The 21,068-nt window shown below is 34.3% G+C and overlaps 2 protein-coding genes and 1 pseudogene across 2 annotated transcripts; 1 reads left to right on the top strand and 2 right to left on the bottom strand.

The window, feature by feature from the left end:
* Positions 1–487: 487 nt before the first annotated feature.
* On the top strand, positions 488–4,953 carry LOC132175451 (protein CANDIDATE G PROTEIN-COUPLED RECEPTOR 2). Its single transcript, XM_059587404.2, has 6 exons — positions 488–923; positions 1,478–1,669; positions 4,029–4,191; positions 4,280–4,382; positions 4,470–4,551; positions 4,639–4,953. Exons 1-6 carry the CDS (start codon positions 633–635, stop codon positions 4,714–4,716), a joined length of 909 nt encoding a protein of 302 aa, XP_059443387.2. The 5' UTR covers positions 488–632; the 3' UTR covers positions 4,717–4,953.
* A 1,686-nt stretch (positions 4,954–6,639) lies between these two features.
* LOC132173379 (VQ motif-containing protein 31-like) lies at positions 6,640–7,179 on the bottom strand. The gene has a single exon (XM_059584868.2). The coding sequence runs from the start codon at positions 7,177–7,179 to the stop codon at positions 6,640–6,642; it is 540 nt and encodes a 179-aa protein (XP_059440851.2).
* Positions 7,180–15,455: 8,276 nt separating this feature from the next.
* On the bottom strand, positions 15,456–15,995 carry LOC132174002 (VQ motif-containing protein 31 pseudogene; annotated as a pseudogene).
* Positions 15,996–21,068: the final 5,073 nt, after the last annotated feature.

Here is a 21,068-nt window from a genome sequence, read left to right as displayed (position 1 = left end):
TCTTTTGTGTCTTCTATTAAAAAGATGACATTTCAGCATGAATAACAAAAGTGAGGCTTGTGAAAACACCAAATTTATCAGATATTCACAAAATTCAAATTTTTTTTTTAAAAAAAATCATAAAATAAAGAATAAATCAAAAGAGAAATTACATAGCATATAAGTCAAGTGTTTTGTGTCTTCCATTGATAAGACGACACATTAGCATGAATAACAAAAGTAAAATTTATTATTTATCCACAAAATATAAAATAATAAAAAAAAATCATAAAATAAAGAACAAATCAAAAGATAAAGATAAAAATTTGGTGTTTTTACCGCACTCACTCTTGTTGTTTTATTTATTTAATAGACTAGACAAAAATTTGATTTGTAGGAGTCCGAGAATTACGATGCTATTAGAACAAAACACTAATCCAAACAAATAGGTAAAGGAAAAGGGCAAAAAAAAGGAAGGAAAAAGAAAAAACACACAAAAACGCCGTCGTCTCATCTGGCTCAACTTTCTCATTTTTTTTCTTTCTCACCAACCAAACAATGCTTTCTCTCTCGCTCTCTCACTCAGACCCGTCCAAATTAGGGTTTTCATAGACACACCACCCTCTCTTGGATCTCCACCTCCCCCAAAGAAAATGCCCACCAATCACGAGATCACCACCGACCCTCACCTCTCTCTCCCGCCACTCACGAGCCTTCCCGCCAAAACGGACGGCCATAATCGGGCTTTACACACCTCCGATTGCCACGGGCTGTGGCACGACGCCGTTCTGGTAGTCTTTTCGGTGGGCTTCGTAGTGTACCTGGCGCTCCACACCAAGAAGAACGTGAAGAAGCTCTGCAATCGACGCTCCTACATTGTGATTTCTTACTATGCCCTTCTCTGGCTCGCTACCCTCCTCAACCTCGCTTGGTCGTCTCTCCAGGTACACTAAAACAAGTTTTTTTTTTTTTTTTTTTTCCTTAGTAACAATAACAACAACAACAATATATTTGGTATTAATATCATATTCATTTGCCAACTTTAGTTCAATCAATTATAGGGATGCAAACTCACCCCTAACTTGAATAATTTTGATGATAATAATAATAATGGTATTAGAAAAATAATAAGATATTATTCATAAAAAAAAAAAAAGAATATTGTTACTGATAGTGATCTTAAATTAATTATTTTGTTGTTTTAGTTTGGAGTAGGATGCAATGTGGTGACAGACAGTACTCATTGGTTAATCACACTTGTTGACTCAATGCGGATGTGCATTTTGCTAATGAAACATGATGCAAGCTCACCTGTAAGAACGATGATAATTATGGTGATAATAGGTGTAGTTGATTGAGTGGTGGAAAGTGATAGACCTTAATCTTGTGGAGCAAGAAGCTAGATAATTAGGTGATTGTCATTCATTGTCCTTGAAGATAGATTTTTTTTTTTTTTTTGATAGTGCTTAATGGGTTGAAATTTGATTTGATGAGGCAGGCATGGCAATGCTCTCCTGGGAAGGAGGCAGCGTGGAATGTCCTGTCATTGTTCACGGCATCCGGGATGCTTTGTTTGGAGATTAGCTTGTTGGCTTTCTTACTCCAGGAAGATTACAGTACTGGGTTGGATGCTTTGGCGCATAATTTCGTTGTCTCGGGGATTGTTGTTGGTGTGGATATGCTTCTTAAGGTAATATTTGGCATTTCCTTACAAAGATATGGGTGGTCATTCTCGTTGTGTAACATTTTATGTTTATGTATGAACTGTGATGGTTTTGGTTTTGTCACTGATACTTGCATTAAAAAAAAAAAGAAAGTTTTGTCTCTAACGAGTGACACCCCTTTGGTATCTATGTTGGGGCCTTTCTTTATCTGGAAAAAGTCATACTCTCCTGTTTACATGTGATCAGATTTATGGGTATGGAAAAAGCCATGCTCTGCAAATATTGCCTTGTTATCTCAAGCATTGCAATTTTACTGTTATTTAATGCTCCCGCTGCTATTTCATTTAAGCAGTAATGCTAAATGGGGTCTATTTAGGCCACTTCAAGCTAACCAAGTTGCCATTTTTGCATACTACATTTATGCTTACATAAAAGCTCTTTAAGTTCATGCTAGAAGAAAATGCCAGAGTTTAGGAGTGATTTTGGGTAAGTATTTTTTCTTTTTGCAATGGGTACTATCTCTAGCAACAAATCAAAGAGGCTGAGCAAGTTATCTCATATATTTAGATTAATTGGAGGAATCTATTTAAGACTATCGCTTTGCTCTAGCATGATAAAAACACCAAATTGCTTATGTGCTAGAGTTGATGGATATTCCTTCTTTTATTTTTTGATATTTATTTATTTTTTATCTTTGTTAAGAATGGAAACATATATCTTTAATAATTAATTACGGAGCGATGCTATTTAGTAGACATCTATTCAATTAAGATGAAGTGTGTTTTTTTTTATTATCTTACAAATGCTGATCCAATGATTAATTTTCATTACCATATCATCGAATTTTATGGAAGTCGTATATTAGTCTACTAAATAACATTATTCTTAATAGCTTTTTACCTCTCTAACTAACAAAACATGAACTTTATGAAGTTAATTTCCATGTTGTATATGCATAATTTGGAAAATGAAAACAAAAATGTAATTTTCTTGAATAACTTATTTGAATTCTTACTGGAAGAGCTTGGGCATGCATGGACTCCTGTTGGACATGGCACACTACCAAAATGATAATGGATACACTATTATTTTAGATGTGGGGCTGGAATTGCACTGGCATAGAACTGATACAGTAGGAAATGGTGGGTTTATCCATAAGATATCATGTGTTTCTAAATTGTTGACATACACCGTGGAAATTAACTATATAAAATTTGTGTCGTTACTTACAGGGTTAGATATGTAATTTGTGATTAAAAATCATCTGCTTGTGATAGACGTTTCCTTTCTTGATTAGAAAAAAAATATAAAGGAGGAATGTGGAATCTATATGCAACAATGTGATCATATATTTCATTATCTGATATGCAAGAATGTGAGCACATTAAAAGAAAGCTCTCCTAGGCGCTCTCTGTTTATACTTCCCGTGTATGTGGGTTGCGCCCCTCTGCGCTCTTTTTATATATCATCATTACTTATAAAAAAAAAAAACAATGTGATCATATTGTTGACTAATTTGTATTGAGGCGATCACTTAAATTACTTGGTACTTGTATAGAATGTTGATTAGAGGGGGAAGAGGACTATTCTGGGGCATTTTTAGAATGCTTACACTAAATTAGATAAACGTTTCACCATTTATGTGCACATTTAAGGATATTAGTGGTGACATAATATTTATCTCTATGGTATTACCTGGGACCACGGAAGTTACATAAGTGAAATGGTATCTGGGAAGATGATCAGATGAAGCCCAATTTTTATTCATTTACTTTACATACTCCCGGGGGGGTTCAGTTATGCACAGAATGTACATGCTCATTTGCTTGTATGGTCAATTTCTACCAAGTTTGCTAGAATTGTGTCTTTCGCTGAAGTAAGATTCTGAGATGAGGATCTTGAGCGTCTTTCCTGCCTCTGGGCAGATGTGGTGTTTGTGCCGCAATACAGGGAGTCACATTATTCACTGATTGCAAAACGAGATCCCATTGCTCAGCAGGCCTGTATGTATTGTTATATACAATTAGTTTAAACAAAGCTTGTAATATTGTCATATTTGGTGAGATCAGTCATTGCAGTTTCCTAGGATCATATGATTTTGTAGTTTTTCTTTTATGGATTTTTTCTAGTTGGTTTTGGTAGACAAGTGAGGACTGAGGAGCAAATTTCTGACATATTAGACTCTTGTACTTGCTCTAAAAATGTATATACTGTCTTTTTTCTTTTTGGCTAACTAAGGAGAAAGGAAATTAGTAGATGAAACTTAAAAAGCATAAACCCCAAATCGAGAAACCAGTCTCCATATATATATTTACTTGTACCTCATCTTATACATCTATTGGTGTGATTATCAGCTTTTTCATTTTTGAACTCTTCCATTTTCAGGTAATTTATGTATTTGGGTTTGGGGTCCCACTGTTCATCGACGGTGCTGGAAGTTCAAATAAGGTGAAGTGGGGTTTGTGGATCATCCACAAACTATTGCTTACTGCAGTCTATGCCTTCATATTGTTTGTGCATTTCTCAAAATGGAGAGACAAGCTGCCTCGTGAGTACATCTCAAATTTTGGTTGTCATTGTTATTCTTGCAGGATTTGATGTAATTTAACATGCAGTTGCCTCTTTATCTTTTGCAGCCAGACCAGCATTCTACAACTACATCGTGATAATGTTTGTGGTTAATGCGGTAGCATTATTTGCCTGCGGGCTTGCCGGGATCGGGGTTGGCTTTGGGATTTGGTAACTCTAAATTCCAAGTTTGTCAATGAAGTTAAAATTATGTACTCATATATTCATTTACTGCATTTTGACATGGATCTACTGCAGGTTGTACAATCTCACAGATGTCTGCTATCACTCATTTTATCTACCTTTTCTGTATATAACTTTTCTAGCTGATTTTTTCCAGGTGATTTCTCTACCACATACATTATCTTCTTGTTTACATTGTGCGCATGGTGACGATAACACAAAGCTCAAATTTTGATGTTTACAGGAGGACGATTTTCTTTTGGAAAATGCATATTACTCCGAGATGAAAGATGCTGGGTTCTTCGATGCTGATTGGGATTAGTACATTTTGACAATTTTTGCATTGCAATACCGTTTGTTGTTTACTATGTAAATAAATGTAAAGGTTGTTCTCTTGGATTCTGTGCATTCCGGAAAAAGTGCTACTCCATTGCATTTTTGTAAGTTTTTACAAAGGTGCTATATTACAAAAGTGCCATGGAGCAGAGCACTTCTCTTACAATGTAAATCACTAAATTGTGAATTTTACCCCACTTGCTATGTACTTTCTTTCCTTTTACGGCCCACCCTAAAATACCAAAAAAAAAAAAAAAAAAAAAAAAAAAAAAGAAAAAGAGGAAGAAAACTGAAGCTGTGTTTTTGTTAAGGATAATGCCATAAAACTCCAATTACCGAATGACATTTTTTGTTTTATTAAATAAAGTTGTTTATTTACTAATTTATTTAATGAACATGAGGCATATAACTAGTTACATGTATGCTTTTAATGATTGTTATTTATTATATACATTTTTTTTTTATGACGAGGAACCTCGACAAAGCAAGGCTCTTTGGACCTATTCCTACTTAGTAAATCTTGAACCTGTGCAACGCACCCTCGAAAGTTTTCTTACACGGATCAGAGTAAATTGCTGGCTTTTTACATCAAGGGGTTTGGCCCCAAAGGGGGTTTGCATCTAGCAAGTCTCAAACTTGGGATATAAGGGGTGATATTCCCTAAGACCACGCGCCTCAACCACTAGGCCAATCCCTTGGGGTTTTATTTATTATATACATATAAAGTCTATAAGTTATAGAATGTGATATAGGTGTGAGTAATGTGATTATAACACAGAAAATTTAAGTCATAAATTTTGTAACTTATAAATTGTAGTTCATAGTTGACAATGAAGTTGTGCATTCCATTTGCCAAGACTATAACACACCAATCATGATGATTTATCTTAATAATGTGAATTGGAGATTTAGGATTTGATGTGTTGGTGGGATTACAATGCATTGAATGGTCTACATAAGTTGTTAGTCTTTTATAACACTAACAAAAGAATAGTAGTCACTCTCAATCTTGAGAGGGTCATGAACTCAAATGTGAAAAGTAGATCACTTTGATACATTTACAAGTGAGATTTTTTACGGTAAAAACCACTCTTTGATTTAATCAAAGCGATAAGAAATATCCCATTGAGGTATATTTAATAAAATTTGCTATTCTCAATCTCTGGTCAAAGTATTTTAGTAAGAGTTACTAAAATTATTATGTATATAAGGAAATGAGATTTCACAAGTACAAGAATAATCAATAGATTAAATTGGTTACTTAAGGATAAGAGGTAATGAATTAAAGTGACAGTTATTTTATGGCTTTAATTCGACTACATATTATTTCATGGTTGGGTCATTGACATTATTTGATGAGGAATGCTACAGTTTTTCCTAGTGTTATCTTGATCCTACGTTGATGTTATTTTATTATTTTTTTTTTAAGAAAATGAGGGATTGGTAGGGTTAGGTTTTTTTTTTTTTTTTTGGAAAACAATATCCATGTAGGATTAAGAGAACACCATGAGGAACCGTAACATTTCTCTTATTTTAGTTATATATATATAAAAAAAAGACTAGTTTAATTGCTCCTAATTTATGACCATATTTTTATTTATGCCTCAAAACTTTAAAAAGTTACATCGGGGCCCTAAACTACGATCTAGTGTTAAATTAGACACTTTTTCATTTTTTGTCCCAAAATGCCCTTGAAGTTATTAAAAAAATTACCATTTGCAAAAAAATTAAAATTATTAAAAAATTAAACAAAAAGGGAGCCTTTCTCATATTAAGTTCCTTAATTTGAGACAGTGACTAGAAAGTTGTGCTTTTCTCAAGAAGTATTAGTTTTATGGTGACATGGTGTACTATAGTTTAGAATAATAATAATAATAAAAATCTTACAGGAGCAACTGCATTATCAAAATCATGGTTTCTCAGTTGTTTTTGGAGATGTTAGAGGGAACAAGGTAAGCAACTCTGGCTCAGTGTATCCTGGTCTAGACCGGGGTGATGGATGCAAATAAAATCTTCTCTCTTTTATGGCTTTCTCTTCTTCTTGATTATTCAATTCAGGTATTCCTGATTCTCCTTTCTTTTCATCTTCCAAGATGCATAGCCTTGAGAAAATTGTAGAAGGGGTCACAGGGCTTGGGAGAAAACCAGAGTTTCCTGATGTGGTGGGGGAGAAGCAAGGGTGCTGGTTGGTTGATGTGCCTGCAGGTTTAAATTGGACAGGGGGTTTAACTATCTCAAGTCTAGGCCTAGAGTATTGCCTTCTCTCATGTAGTCTTGGTGTTGCTCTCTTTACACCCACCTTCGTTGTTGCCACTTCTTTTGCTGCAATATTACCCTCTGATGGGCCGGTTAGCCTCTGTACGACCTCTCGGAAAGTATTTGTATTTGTTTGTACAAATGTTGTTAAGGGTTTACAACCGGTTGTGCCATGGCTACCCGGCTTCTCCATGGATTATGTTTATTTCATTTGACAAGCTTTTTAATTAATTACCACTTATCCAAGCTCTTACCTGCAATAGAGACCCGCTTATAAACTGGGATAGATGTGTTTTCATTTAGAAGACAAATTATAGATAGATAGGAGTTTAACATCTTTAAATGATAGCAAATACATCATGGTGGAAATATTTATAAATTAGACTACTAAATCTTATTAGGTATGTTTATGAATGACTTTACTTGCCTAACTTAGTCTAGTCAAGAGCAGCTAAAAGGGAGCATTTTAGAAGTTAAACCAACACATTATCTTTAACTTTAAGATGAACAATATCAACTTGTTGCATGTTGGAAGTCATATGTGCATGATATACATTTTTATTTTCAAAAAATATTGTAAGCAATTTTTTTTTCAGTTAGGGAGTATAACCAGCCTAGTTGCATTTATGGTGATGAATGGTGAATGTCACTGACATGCTATATGATATTAGCAATAAGGATATAATGCAATGAAGCTGTCCATTGCATGTAATGGCCAACCACATCTGAGTGGCTGCTCGGGCCTCATCTACTCAGGCAGGTGCCTTGCCCCTACCTGAGTAAATGGAGCTCGAGCTGACTGGGCACTTACCCGAACAAGTGAGGCTTGTGCAACCTCTCTCATAAGCTTCATTGCATGTTTCAATTATATGACCCAAACCAATTAAGATTCAGTACATAAGCAATAAAAAGAGAATGACTTGTGAATGTGATTGAAATGCTATATGATATAAAGGATAAAGATCCAATTCAATGAGGTTGTCTATTGCGCATGGGATCATGATTCAGTTTAATGAGGTTGTTTGGGCCCACCGGCTCGAAGACGTGCTCGATCAGCCCGATTAGATGGAGTTCGAGATGCCTGAGCAACCTTTTACATCAATCTCATTGCATGGAATCCCCATCTTGATTTCAGTTAGTTGATCCACACTAGTCAAGTTTTGAGTATGTAATCAATGGAAAGAAAATGACATAGTGAATACTCAAAACTTGAGGGTGTGGTGAGAGCTCGAGGGCGTTCTTGAGGACTCCTTGGAGCAAGAGTGTGTAGAAGCTTGAGGAGAAGGAAATCACTCCAAAGGTAAACAGCTTCTCCTCTGTTTTATTCCCGTTTATTGGAGTTGTAAAAAGGATAGTTTAATATTGTTGTAGGGTGTTAATTTTTTTGTGGAGTGTTAAAGGAGTTGTTGAATTGATGCTTTGAAATTTATGGCATGGCTGTGCCGGTCACTAACTTCATTCGTTAGTGAACTCTAATTCAAGTGATTCTCTTGCCTTACCAAAACAGGGTCAAGTTTGAGGTTGTAATTAAATTCAACACTCACCTAATTAATGTACGTGCACTACCGGTAGAAGTATAGAACTAAAAAAGAATAAGAATAAGATACGTAAAAGATTATCAAAATCTGGGTTTTAAACAAAATGCAACCAACTTTAATCATTAGTAGGAACATATGGAAATGGAAGTAAGAACATAAACAAGTGGAAAATCTAATCATAGTCCACAACACAAGATACTATGATTCATGTTTACTTCTCAGTTAATGCATGTCAATATAATGTGATTCCAATTTATCAAACATAAAGGAAGAAAAGTTGGAATGGAGAGAATAATATATATGAAAGAAGATCCAAACATCACCTCAAGAACTGTGTAGCTGTACGTGCTTCAACACGTCGAAACATGAAAATTAGGTAGAAGAAAGAGAACGTACATGAGCAAGAAGAAAGAAAAGGAAATAATAAGTGAGAGAAGTATATGGGAGGAGAGAGTAAATAGAGAACAAAATGCAGCTAAGGTTTTCTGGCATACACTTTACTAGCCAGTTAGGACAGAAAATGTGACCTCAAAAGCCATTGCAGCCGTTGGTTTTGCCAGATCTCATGTTGTTTGTTATAAAAGGGCAAAAACCCATATCACAACCCCTTCAAAATAACCGTGGAAATGCCTTTGATTGTTGAGATTCTGCAAAGCTTCTCACTTTTAGGGAATGAATAACTAATGCCCCGATATGGGTGGCATGCCCTTGCTTGAGGTGAGTTGACCCTAGTACGTACAGTGGTACTGGTTAATTGGCGAGTCCTCTAGGCCACATCTCCATGCAAGGCCTTCATGCATGTTCAACTTGTTAAATTTATCGGTTGGCTCATTTTGTGTCCAAAATTAGATTTTATGTTTATTGGAACATTGGTAGTTGTTATACTTAAGTTTAATGTAAAGATGATGAAGATCTCTTTAAGACGATCGACAAGTATTGCAGCTCATATCCGAACATGATAGATAGGGTCGGTCCAATGTATTTGGAGGCTTTAAGGCAAAATTTGTAAGTGAGACCTTATTTCTTTTAATATTTAACTATTAATTAAATAATATTTATTTTAATATTTTTATTTAAAAATAATTCTTCTTACTTTTTTGGATGCAAAATTACTGATTAAATTTTTATATTCAAGATTTACTAAAATAAAATAAAATCACACTGACGCAGAAACAACTCCCTAGATGCCTAATGCTAGTGTTTCTTGGATGGCTAAAGCATCCGTCCTGGCAGCTAAGATTTTAGTGTCTTGGTGAGTGACAATATTTTGAGTAACAGCAACAATCATCACTCCATTTTCCATGATCGAATTTGTCACTTTAATTGGATTACTAACAGCAGCAGATGTTGGTTATTGAATGTGTAGAAGGTTGCCCAATGTTAACAGCAGCAAAAATAAAAAGAAAAGAAAAATCAAAAATAAAAAAATAAAGCGGCAAAAATTGGAAGAAAAAGAATAAAAAAAAAAGAAAAAGAATTGGAATAAGAATAAGAATAAGAACCCCTTTCGTAATCATTTTTTATAACAATTTATCTTAGACCACTAACTAATCACATGGGAGTGGGACAATATATGCTGTTTTGCTTTTAGACCACTAATCTTAGACCACTGATCTCGAGACGCGGCAAAATGTGAATGTACAAGGCCATTGGATGTTTAACACAGGCCATTGAATTGTAGTAGACCACCAACTACAATTGCATTTATTCTGCGTTTTGCACGCACAGTTATGCATCTGTTTCAACAGCTATTATTGAATCATGGATTCACTATCTTTAATCAACACTTGAGATTCCTGCATCGAGTGGCATGGAGCAAATCTTATGCAACTACACTTGTACATGATTATATGCAAGGTTTGTTTATTCGATAGTGTGATACAACTGTAATGCAATTTTATCAAACAACAATTATATGGTGTGTGAAGGCCATGAGATCATACTTTTTGGAATGATCAAACGTCTTAAATTATTGAAACTTATAATTGATGATCGTGGGCAAGAGTCAAGAGAACACATGGCCATTTATGTTTCTACATAAGCTTGTAGAGGAATTGAGGCCCTATTAAATTGAGCCATTTTTTAAATTATTCATTTACCATGATTAGAGGTCTTAAATTTTTAGGGAAAATTTTTTTTGTGCCTTATTAATAAAATGTAACCAAAATATTTTTTTTCGGGCCTTATTCAAAATTTTTTTTCGGCTTTACTAAATTGGGGGCCCTAGGCAACGGCCTAAGTCGCTTAGCCTTTGGGATGGCCTTGATTAAGGGCTTCGAAGAAAGTGGGAGGAAGGTGGTACGGACGGTTGCTCATTATGTCCGTGGGTTACACCAGTCTCGTTCTTTTTTTGGTGATATTTTTCGGAGAGTACATATTCATCTACCTTCTATGTCCATTACATTTCCCTTTCAACCTGAAAGTCAGTGAATGATAAGGCTCTACTTTTAAAAGGCATAAGAACAGATACCAAACACTTCCGATTTTTTGTTATGAAGCTGATTCTGAAAGATGGAAATCATTTGTCACCTCTGTCAGATGATCTTAAATTTTTTGTTTTTGTTTTTGTTTTTTTTTTCCTCCGCACTTTTCCAAGGGTTTGACATCAAGGAGGTCCAAAGTCGTACTCCATTACATCTTCATGCAACTCTTCCATCGGGCAATCTTCAATTGTGCTGATCGACTTAATTTTATAAATGCAATTGCGGACTACCGAAGTTGTAATCATAAGTTGTTTGACACAAATCTCAGATTTGATAAAATGGCCTATTAGCTACATGAATGAAGAATTTTTTTAGTCACGACCATTCTCTTACAAGCATAGCGAACAGATCCACTCCTAGTAATCCATCAAAAACAGCAAAAAAAGGCAAATGCTATGGTTATGTACCATGGTTTATTCGTTGTATTCATAATCATTTACCAGTCTTGTTCTTTTTTTGGTGATATTTTTCGGAGAGTACATATTCATCTACCTTCTATGTCCATTACATTTCCCTTTCAACCTGTAAAATCAGTGAATGATAAGGCTCTACTTTTAAAAGGCATAAGAACAGATACCAAACACTTCCGATTTTTTGTTATGAAGCTGATTCTGAAAGATGGAAATCATTTGTCACCTCTGTCAGATGATCTTAAATTTTTTGTTTTTGTTTTGTTTTTTTTTCTCTGCACTTTTCCAAGGGTTTGACATCAAGGAGGTCCAAAGTCGTACTCCATTACATCTTCATGCAACTCTTCCATCGGGCAATCTTTAATGGTGCTGATTGCCTTAATTTTATAAGTGCAATTGCAGACTACCGAAGTTGTAATCATAAGCTGTTTGACACAAATCTCAGATTGGATAAAATGGCCTATTAGCTACATGAATGAAGAATTTTTTTAGTCACAACCCTTCTCTTACAAGTATAGCGAACAGATCCACTCCTAGTAATCCATCAAAAACAACAAAAAAAAGGCAAATGCTATGGTTATGTACCATGGTTTATTCGTTGTATTCATAATCATTTCATCGAAATGATTTGATAAGTTTTTCATCTGTCTAAAAAATTTAAATTTATTAGTATAATATTTTTTGTTTATTGACATTATTTTTTATGTAATAACATCGTCATGTCACTCAAAATCAGCTCTAATTCACTCAAAACTGAGGATACAAAGAAGTGAGTTGAGATCTCAAAAGCAAATTAATCAAACACTTAATCGACTATTTCCCAGTATATGCGCAAAAATTTTAGACGCCTTATTGATGTGTTTTCATCGTAAGAAAGTTTTCCTCATCATTTATCTGTTGTGTAGAGGATGAGTTGTTCAGTTTTAAATCCGATAAACCTAGGTACAAAATCTAAGTTGATGGAAAAAAAAAAAAAAAAAAAAAGAAACTGTTTATTTACTTATTATTATGATTAAAGTTTTTTTCCTTTTTTATAGAATATTCGTCTGTTTTAGAACACTTGGACTAGTTAGATGCAAATGCTAAAAATCAATTGGAAATATGAAAATTCAATTGTAAAGGAGACATTAAGGGCAGGGCTGGCCCAATGTATTTGGAGGCCTTAGGCGAAATTTGTAAGTGAGACCTTATTTTTTTTTTTAATATTTAAATATTAATGAAATAATATTTATTTTAATATTTTTATTTAAAAATAATTCTTCTTGCTTTTTTGGATGCAAAATTACTGATTAACTTTTTATATTCAAGATTTACTAAAATAAAATAAAATCACATTGACGCAAAAATAGCTCCCTGGATGCCTAATGCTAGTGTTTCTTGGATGGCTAAAGCATCCGTCCTAGCAGTTAAGATTTTAGTGTCCTAGTGAGTGACAATATTTTGAGTAACAGCAGCAGCCATCACTCCATTTTCCATGATCGAATTTGTCACCTTAATCGGATTACTTACAACAGTAGATGTTGGTTATCGAATGTGTAGAAGGTTGTCCAATGTTAACAGCAGCAAAAATAAGAAGAAAAGAAAAAAGAAAAAATAAAAAATAAAAAAAATAAAGCGGCGAAAATTGGAAGAAAAAGAATAAAAAAGAAAAAGAATAGGAATAAGAACCCCTTTCGTAATCATTTTTTATAACAATTTATCTTAGACCACTAACTAATCACATGGGAGTGGGACAATATATGCTGTTTTGCTTTTAGACCACTAATCTTAGACCACTGATCTCGAGGCGCAGCAAAATGTGAATGTACAGGGCCATTGGATGTTTAACACAGGCCATTGAATTATAGTAGAGCACCAACTACAATTGCATTTATTCTGTGTTTTGCATGCACAGTTATGCATCTATTTCAACAGCTATTATTGAATCATGGATTTACTTTCTTTAATCAACACTTGAGATTCTTGCATCGAGTGGCGTGAAGCAAATCTTATACCTCTACACTTGCACATGATTATATGCAAGGTTTGTTTATTCGATAGTGTGATACAACTGTAATACAATTTTATCCAGGGAAATTATATATAAAATTTTTAGGTTAATGCGCTTTTATTAAAAATTCTCTAGGTATTTTTTTTTTTGAAAATTTAGTTCCTAGGTCACTCGAAACTACTAAAAAACTTCATTTCGTCAATTTTTATTAACTGCTGTTAGTCTACTCAAAACTCCCTGTTTTATCTGATTAAAATATTAATTTTTTATTAATTTAATTTTTTAAAAAACAAATAAAAAATAAAAAAAATTGAAGGGTGGCCAGGGGTGGCGGTGCCACCCCCTGGCCACCCCCCAACCCCTATGGGGTGGCCGTAAGCCACCCCCAGGTGGTTTGGGGTGGCTTGCGAGCCACCCCAAACCACCCATGGGGTGGGCAAACCACCCCTAGGGTGGCTTACGGCCACCCCTGGCCACCCTTCAATTTTTTTATTATTTTTTTTATTTTTTAAGATTTATTTTTTTGAATTAAATTAATAAAAAATAATATTTTAATCAGATATTACGGGGAGTTTTGAGTTGACTAACGGCAGTTAACAAAAATTAACGGTAGGAAATTTTCTAGTAGTTTCGAGTGACTCAGGGACTAAATTTTCAAAAAAAAATACTTAGAAAATTTTTAATAAAAGCACGTTGACCTAAGAATTTTATATATGATTTCTCTTTTATCAAATAACAATTATGGTGTGTGAAGGCCATGAGATCATACTTGTTGGTATGATCAAACGTCTTAAATTGAAACTTATAATTGATGATCGTGGGCAAGAGTCAAGATAACACATGGCCATTTATGTTTCTACATAAGCTTGTAGAGGAATTGAGGCCTTATTAAATTGAGCCATTTTTTAAATTATTCATTTACCATGATTAGAGGCTTTAAATTTTTATGGAAATTTTTTTTTGGGCCTTATTAAAAAAATGTTACCAAAATTTTTTTTTTGGGGCCCTATTCAAAATTTTTTTTGGCTGCTACCACCCCCAATCGGCCCTTGGGGGTGGCCATATTTTTTATTTTTATTTTTATTTTGTTTTATATTTTATTTTTACAATTTAAATAATAAAATATTATTTTTTTAATTAATGGGACACATGGCAGCTTGTAGACCCTTAGATGGGATTTAATGGCCAAAATTTCAAAAAAAATTAATGGATAATTCCTCAACTATTGCTGAGGATCCCCAATCTGTCTTAATGTATTAATTTTGACTGATTACTAAATTGGAAGTCACTAAAAAAAAATAAATGAAGGCAATGAAAAACTGATCATAGCTCTATCCAAAGTAACTTAGCACATACTTTTATGCGAACTTGATCTAGAATGATAAATCTAAAGCCTAGAAAATTCTTCTGAATTTGTATTGGAGGTCCCATATTTTTACTTTATTGTTAGTTTACCTAACATATACCAAAATTAATGATATCTTCCTTAACAAAAAACTAACATTTTTTTTTTTTGGCCTATTTCTTAGTGGAAAAAAGTCAAGCAAGCAAGAGTAAGATGAAATGCCTATTAATTACGTTAATTATATTTCAATATAATTAATTGCATTAATTATATTTCAATATAATCCACATGTCATTAATTAGCATAATTAATTGCGTTAACTATATTATAATCCATGTATTCTTCTTGCTTAATTTTTTTTTCATTATACTATTCATTTTAAATCATATATACTTATATGAATAAAAATTTATTTATTTTTATTTAAAGATATGAGATATATTTTTATACGTCTTTTTAACTTATAATGAAAAATGATGTGTTTAAATTTTAAAATTAAATTATAATTAAGAATTATGTGCGGGGTATAAGCTAGTTAATGTAATTTTAAGTCAAATCGAAAATCAAGCAAGATTTAAAGATAATTGTAGAAGGGGAAAGTAATGCTTTGCTGAAGAAGTGTTCTCTATAATGTGACATGGTGTGTAGTAGTTTGGAATATGCAAAAAACAAAGTTGTTACCAGAGAAACTGTATTTTCAAAATCATGGTTTCTCAGTTGTTTTTGGAGATGTTAGAGGGAACAAGGTAAGCAATTCTGGCTCAGAGTATCCTGGTCTGGACCGGGGTGATGGGTGCAAATAAAATCTCCTCTCTTTGATGGCTTTCTCTTCTTCTTGACTATTCAATACAGGTATTGCTGATTCTCCTTTCTTTTCGTCTTCTAGAATGCATAGCCTTGAGAAAATTGTACAAGGGGTCACAGGGCTTGGGAGAAAACCTGAGTTCCCTGATGAGGTTGGGGAGAAGCTAGGGTGTTGGTCGGTTGATGTGCCTGCAGGTTTAAATTGGAGTGGTGGTTTAACTATCTCAAGTCTAGGCCTAGAGTATTGCCTTCTCTCATGGAGTTTTGGTGTTGCTCTCTTTAGACCCACAACCTTCATTGCTGCCCCTTCTTGTTCTGCATTACCTTCTGATGGGCCAGTTAGCCGTTGTACGACTTCTCGGAAAGTATTTGTATCTGTTTGTACAAATGTGGTCAAGGGCTTACAACCGGCTGTGCCATGGCCCCCCGGCTTCTCCATGGATATTGTTTATTTCATTTGACAAGCTTTTCACCGCTTATTCAGACTCTGACCTACACTAGAGAAAAAACATCTTTTAGATAAACATGAGTTTGACGTCTTAAGATTATAGGCTTATAGCAACTACAACATGGTGGAAATATTTGTAAATTAGATTATTAAATCTTATTAGGTATGTTTGTGAATGACTTGAGTTGTCTAATTTATTCTATTCAAGAGTAGTTAGAGAGAGCATTTTAGAAGCTAAACTACCCCATTAACCCTAACTTTAAGATGAACAATAACTCGTGGCATGTTGGAATTGAAGTCATATATGTGATAAACACTTTATTTTTTTTCAAAAAATGTTGTAAGCAAAATTTGTCAGTTAAGAGAGTATAACTAGCCTAGTTGCGACGAGGTATCTCAAACACATGGTCTCTTCTTCACTGATCTATCATCTTCTTCTCAACTAGAAGCCTTAATTCTTAGATGCTAACTGGGCTAGGTGCCTTGATAGTAGTTGGCCCACAGGATCTTATTGTGTTTTCTTGGGTTCTAATTTGATTTCATGGAGTTCTAGAAAGCAACCAACCATTTCTAGATCAGTATTAAGGTGGAATATTATAAATCTCTTGCCAATACGGCTACAGAGTTACTGTGGATTCACTCCTTACTTCGGGATCTCGGTGTTGTTCTCTCATCGATCTCCACCCAAATTGTGGTGTGATAATATTGGGGTTACTTACCTCTATACTAATCCTATTTTTCATGCTAGGACCAAGCATATGTTGAAATCGATTTCCATTTCGTTCGTGATAGGGTTGGTACCAAACAATTTGAAGTGTATTTTATTTTGAGCAAAGACAAGATTGCAGATGTGCTTACTAAGCCTATCGTGTCTGGTCATTTTCAATTCTTTTGTTCCAAGTTAACGTGATGTCCCCCTTGTTAACTCACGCTTTGAGAGAAATGGAAAGATCGATACATCCGTCTTGGACACTTTCATTCAGAGTTGGAGAAATAGAAAGAGAAGCAAAAGATGTGGATAATATTAGCTGGTTTTGGGCACAAAGGCGAGTGACTATGACAGCTGGATCTTGTGCAGAGAAAATTTGGTGAAAAGTCTAATCCTGGCTACATGGATTTTGAAATTTACTTGCAATGTGGCTTGGGAACATGATGGTCCACGTAGTATTACGCACCAAGAGCATCTATCATCATAAAATTATGTTGAGTGTGTAAAAAATGATAGAGTTTTACATTAGAACAATGTAAGAAGTGTGAGTGAATAATATAGCATTGTTGGGTTCAACCTCATAAGCTTAAATTTTTGGTTGTGTGGTGTCTCAACATATATGCTATATTATAAGCTCATTAAAAATACTCTCTAAGATATCAATCTCCCTAACAGTGGTATTAAAGCCGATGATGTAACACTCTAGTCTCATATTAAGAAAATTTGAGGAGTAGCCCATATAGATTGGTTAGTTTATAAAGATAGTCATGAGCACTAAGTCCCACATTGCCTAATTACAAGGTGAAACTAGGTTTTATAAAGAATTTTAGGAAAGTTCAAAATTGACTAATTATTTTAGGGTGATAGTGCAGATGTGGCTAGACCTTTTTCTTAAGTCATTACAAATGGTAGTAGAGTCACGTCAGGCCATGTGGTATTGGATGATGTGGCCCTGACGAGGACGTGAGAAGTTTAAGAGGAGGAGTTTGTAACACCCCCTCTTAAAAGATGAGGAATAGCTCACATATAGTGGATGATTTATAAAGATAGTAATGAGTGCTAAATCCCACATTACCTAGTTACTAAATGAAACTATGCTTTATAATGAATTTTAAAAAAGTTTCAAATTGACTAGTCATTTTGGGATGAAAAAGTAGATGTGATTAGCGCTTTTTTCTAGGTTGTTACAAATGGTAGTGTGTGATATGGTGGAGTGAAGCATGCACATACAAAGGTCACTAGAGTGTGGACAAAAATGTGCAAATGTGCAAGTATGGATGAGCGTCCTTGGAGTGAAGGGCAAAGGTTCGTGGCATGGGCTTGACAATGGTTCTTGGAGTAAGAAGAAAGGTGCAAGTTGTGAGCATGAATGATGGTCCTTGGAGGAGCAAAAGAGTTCATGGCATAGGCATAACGAGAATCCATGGAATATGGATAAAGGTACGTGGCGTGGACAAAACCTACATACTCACATAGCCTACAAGTGATCTTAGAGATAACCTATAAGATTGATAGAAGGCTTCTATTTGAGGGGGAGTGTAGCGCACTATGGTGATGGATTCACACATAAGAGGGAGATTGTTGAGTATAATGTGAGTGTAAAAAAGGATAGAGTCTCACATTGGAAATATGTAAAAAGTGTGAGTGGTTAATATAGCATTGTTGGACCTAAACTCATAGGTTTAAGCTTTTTGATTATTTGGTGTTTCAATATGCTATATTATGAGTTTACTAAAAAGACTCTCCAATGTATCAATCTCTCTAAAAAATTAGGATGAACAGTGAGTGAAAGTCTTCCACGTGAAGTTCTTCCGCTCATTGTTGTGAAAATGTTAAATTCTATCCTAATTAACACAATATGAACTTTTCAAAAGACCTTTCTGACTCTTGTATTAATATATTAATTTAACCCTCTTTTATTTTGTGATAAATAGAAAATTCCTACAATATTAAAAAAAAAAAGAAAAAAAAAAAAAGAGGAGGTCTCCAAGAGGTAGCTCAATCGGCTGGGACTACACTTAATAAAGCGGAGGTCACTAGTTCGAATCCTCCCCCCCTCTTATGCCGGACATGTCAAAAAAAAAAAAAAAAAATGAAAGAGAAAGAGAAACTGAATGAACAAACCCAATAGCTGAAATAGCCAATAGTAGAACTACAATACCAATTGAAGAGACGAGAAACGGGAAGTAGACCCTATAAATTCGTAGATGATTTGGCAACCAATTTATTTTTAGAAGTCTAAATAACCAATCAGAGAATTTCGATTTTCAGGATCTAAAAGAATAATTATTTTATGTATTTTATTTTATTTATTTTCTTGTGTCACCGAATGCATTATTTAATTTTTTATATATTTATTTAAAATCTTCAAACATAATGTATTTTTTATTCACACTTTGACTCCTTATTTTATTATATTTTTTATTTGGCCCCTGGCTTCGTACGTAATGCGAGGAAGCATAACACAACTGAAATTGTTGTTCCTTTAAGACTGATGTAAGCAGCCTGGTTTTTCTTAGTTTGAGGCCTAGAAGAAACAAAGAGCTACGAGTAACTTCATTTCATCACTGAACTCTGATCATAAGAACAAAATGCAACCAGCTTTTATAATAGGTAGAACAAACAAGTGGAAAATCTGTCATAGGATTCATGTTTGCTTCTCAGTTAGTGCATGTGTCAATATATATGTAATTAATCAATTTATCAAACATGACAGAAGAGAGAAGGAATGGAGAGAATTATAATATGAAAAGGTTTTAAACATCACCTGAAGAAGTGATTATGAAGCGGTGGTGCTGCAACAAGTGGAAAACTCTGGTGTCATTCAGAAAGAGAACATCATGTGCAAGAAGACAGAAAAAAAGGAGACAATAAGTGAGAGAAGTAGAGGGGGAGGAGAGAGAGAGAGAGAGAGAAAGAAACTAATTAATGCAGCTAAGGTTTTCTGGCCTACACTGTACAAGCCAGTTAGGACAAAGAAAAAGTAACCTCAAAAGGCATTGCAGCCGTTGGCTTTGCCACATTACATGTTTGTTTGTTATAAAAGGTATCACAGTCCTTGAAGATAACCGTGGAAAAACTAAAATGGCTTTGCTTGTTGAGATTCTGAAAAGAACTTCTCTCTTTTTGGGAAGGAACAACTAATGCCCCGACATGGGTGGCCTGCCCTTGCTTCATCTGAGTCCTCCATGGCCACATCACCATGCATGCAAGTCCCTCATGTCCATCTCATCCAACTTTAAAGTCCCCGCCCGTTTACTGGTAATTGGTTGCTTCTTCTTCTTCTTCTTCTTTTTCAAAACCATTTTACCAATCAATTTCATTGAATGAGAAAACAACCTTAATTAGTTTTAATTAAACAACAGGAAATGGGATTTCTAGACTCTGGTTTCTGGGTTACTCTCTGAATTTTAGGAATTTTTTGGCAACCCAATTCTTTTTGTGAAACAAACATCAAAATTTGAGCTTTGGTTCCTAAAAATGGAGGGTCTAGTTCTGGGTTTCTTTCTGAACCCGAAATTTAACTCTAACCCAGTTGTTTTATTTACTGGATTTGGTGTTATATATGGTAAATCTGAGCATAGTTACACATTTTGGTATTTTTTTTTCTTGGTAGTCATTTGCCTATGTTATCAAAATATAAATCTTCGATGAATTTATTGGTTTTTGATTTATATTAAGTGTCAGCAATTATGTTCTCTCAATCAGCTATGTAAGTTGTTTTGCTAAAATATAGAGGGAAAAATACAAAATCGGCCATGTAATTTACCTAATTTGTAATTAGTTCAGTGTGTTATTAAAATGAATTCGAAGGTCTATGAGATATGCCAAAAAAATCAAATTATGTCCACTGACTTACCAGATTTTGATAGTAGCCAATTACTACAAGAATTACAGCCATTGACGTCGTTTAAAAGAAATGTCCACCTTGAAAAAACGAATGATAAGGGCTAGTTTGGGTGTGCGATTTTTTTTTTTCTATTTTACTCAACTTGACTTAAAATTGCGAATATCGATAAGAAAAAAGAGTTGAGATTATGTTTGGGTTGTTTAAAGAATATAAAATATAATAATAATAAATCAAATTAAAAATTTTATATATATATATATATATATTTGAAAAAACAAAAACAAAAACAAAAACAAAATTTGGTTGGTTTTGAATCACCCTAGGGGTGGCCGAGCCACCCCCGAAACCCAGGCGGCCACCCCCAATTGGTTTCGATATTTTTGAACTATGACTATTATTTTTAAACTCCATGATATACTCTAACACATCCTTAGACCCCTCCGGCAACTAGATCTAGCAAGAAACCACGACCGCAACAAACTTTTTTTTCAGGAAGATCATCACA

The sequence above is a fragment of the Corylus avellana genome, chromosome 3 (genome assembly GCF_965113065.1).
Source record: "Corylus avellana chromosome 3, dhCorAvel1.hap1.2, whole genome shotgun sequence".
Lineage (NCBI taxonomy): Eukaryota > Viridiplantae > Streptophyta > Magnoliopsida > Fagales > Betulaceae > Corylus > Corylus avellana.
This window is presented reverse-complemented; position numbering and strand designations above follow the sequence as displayed.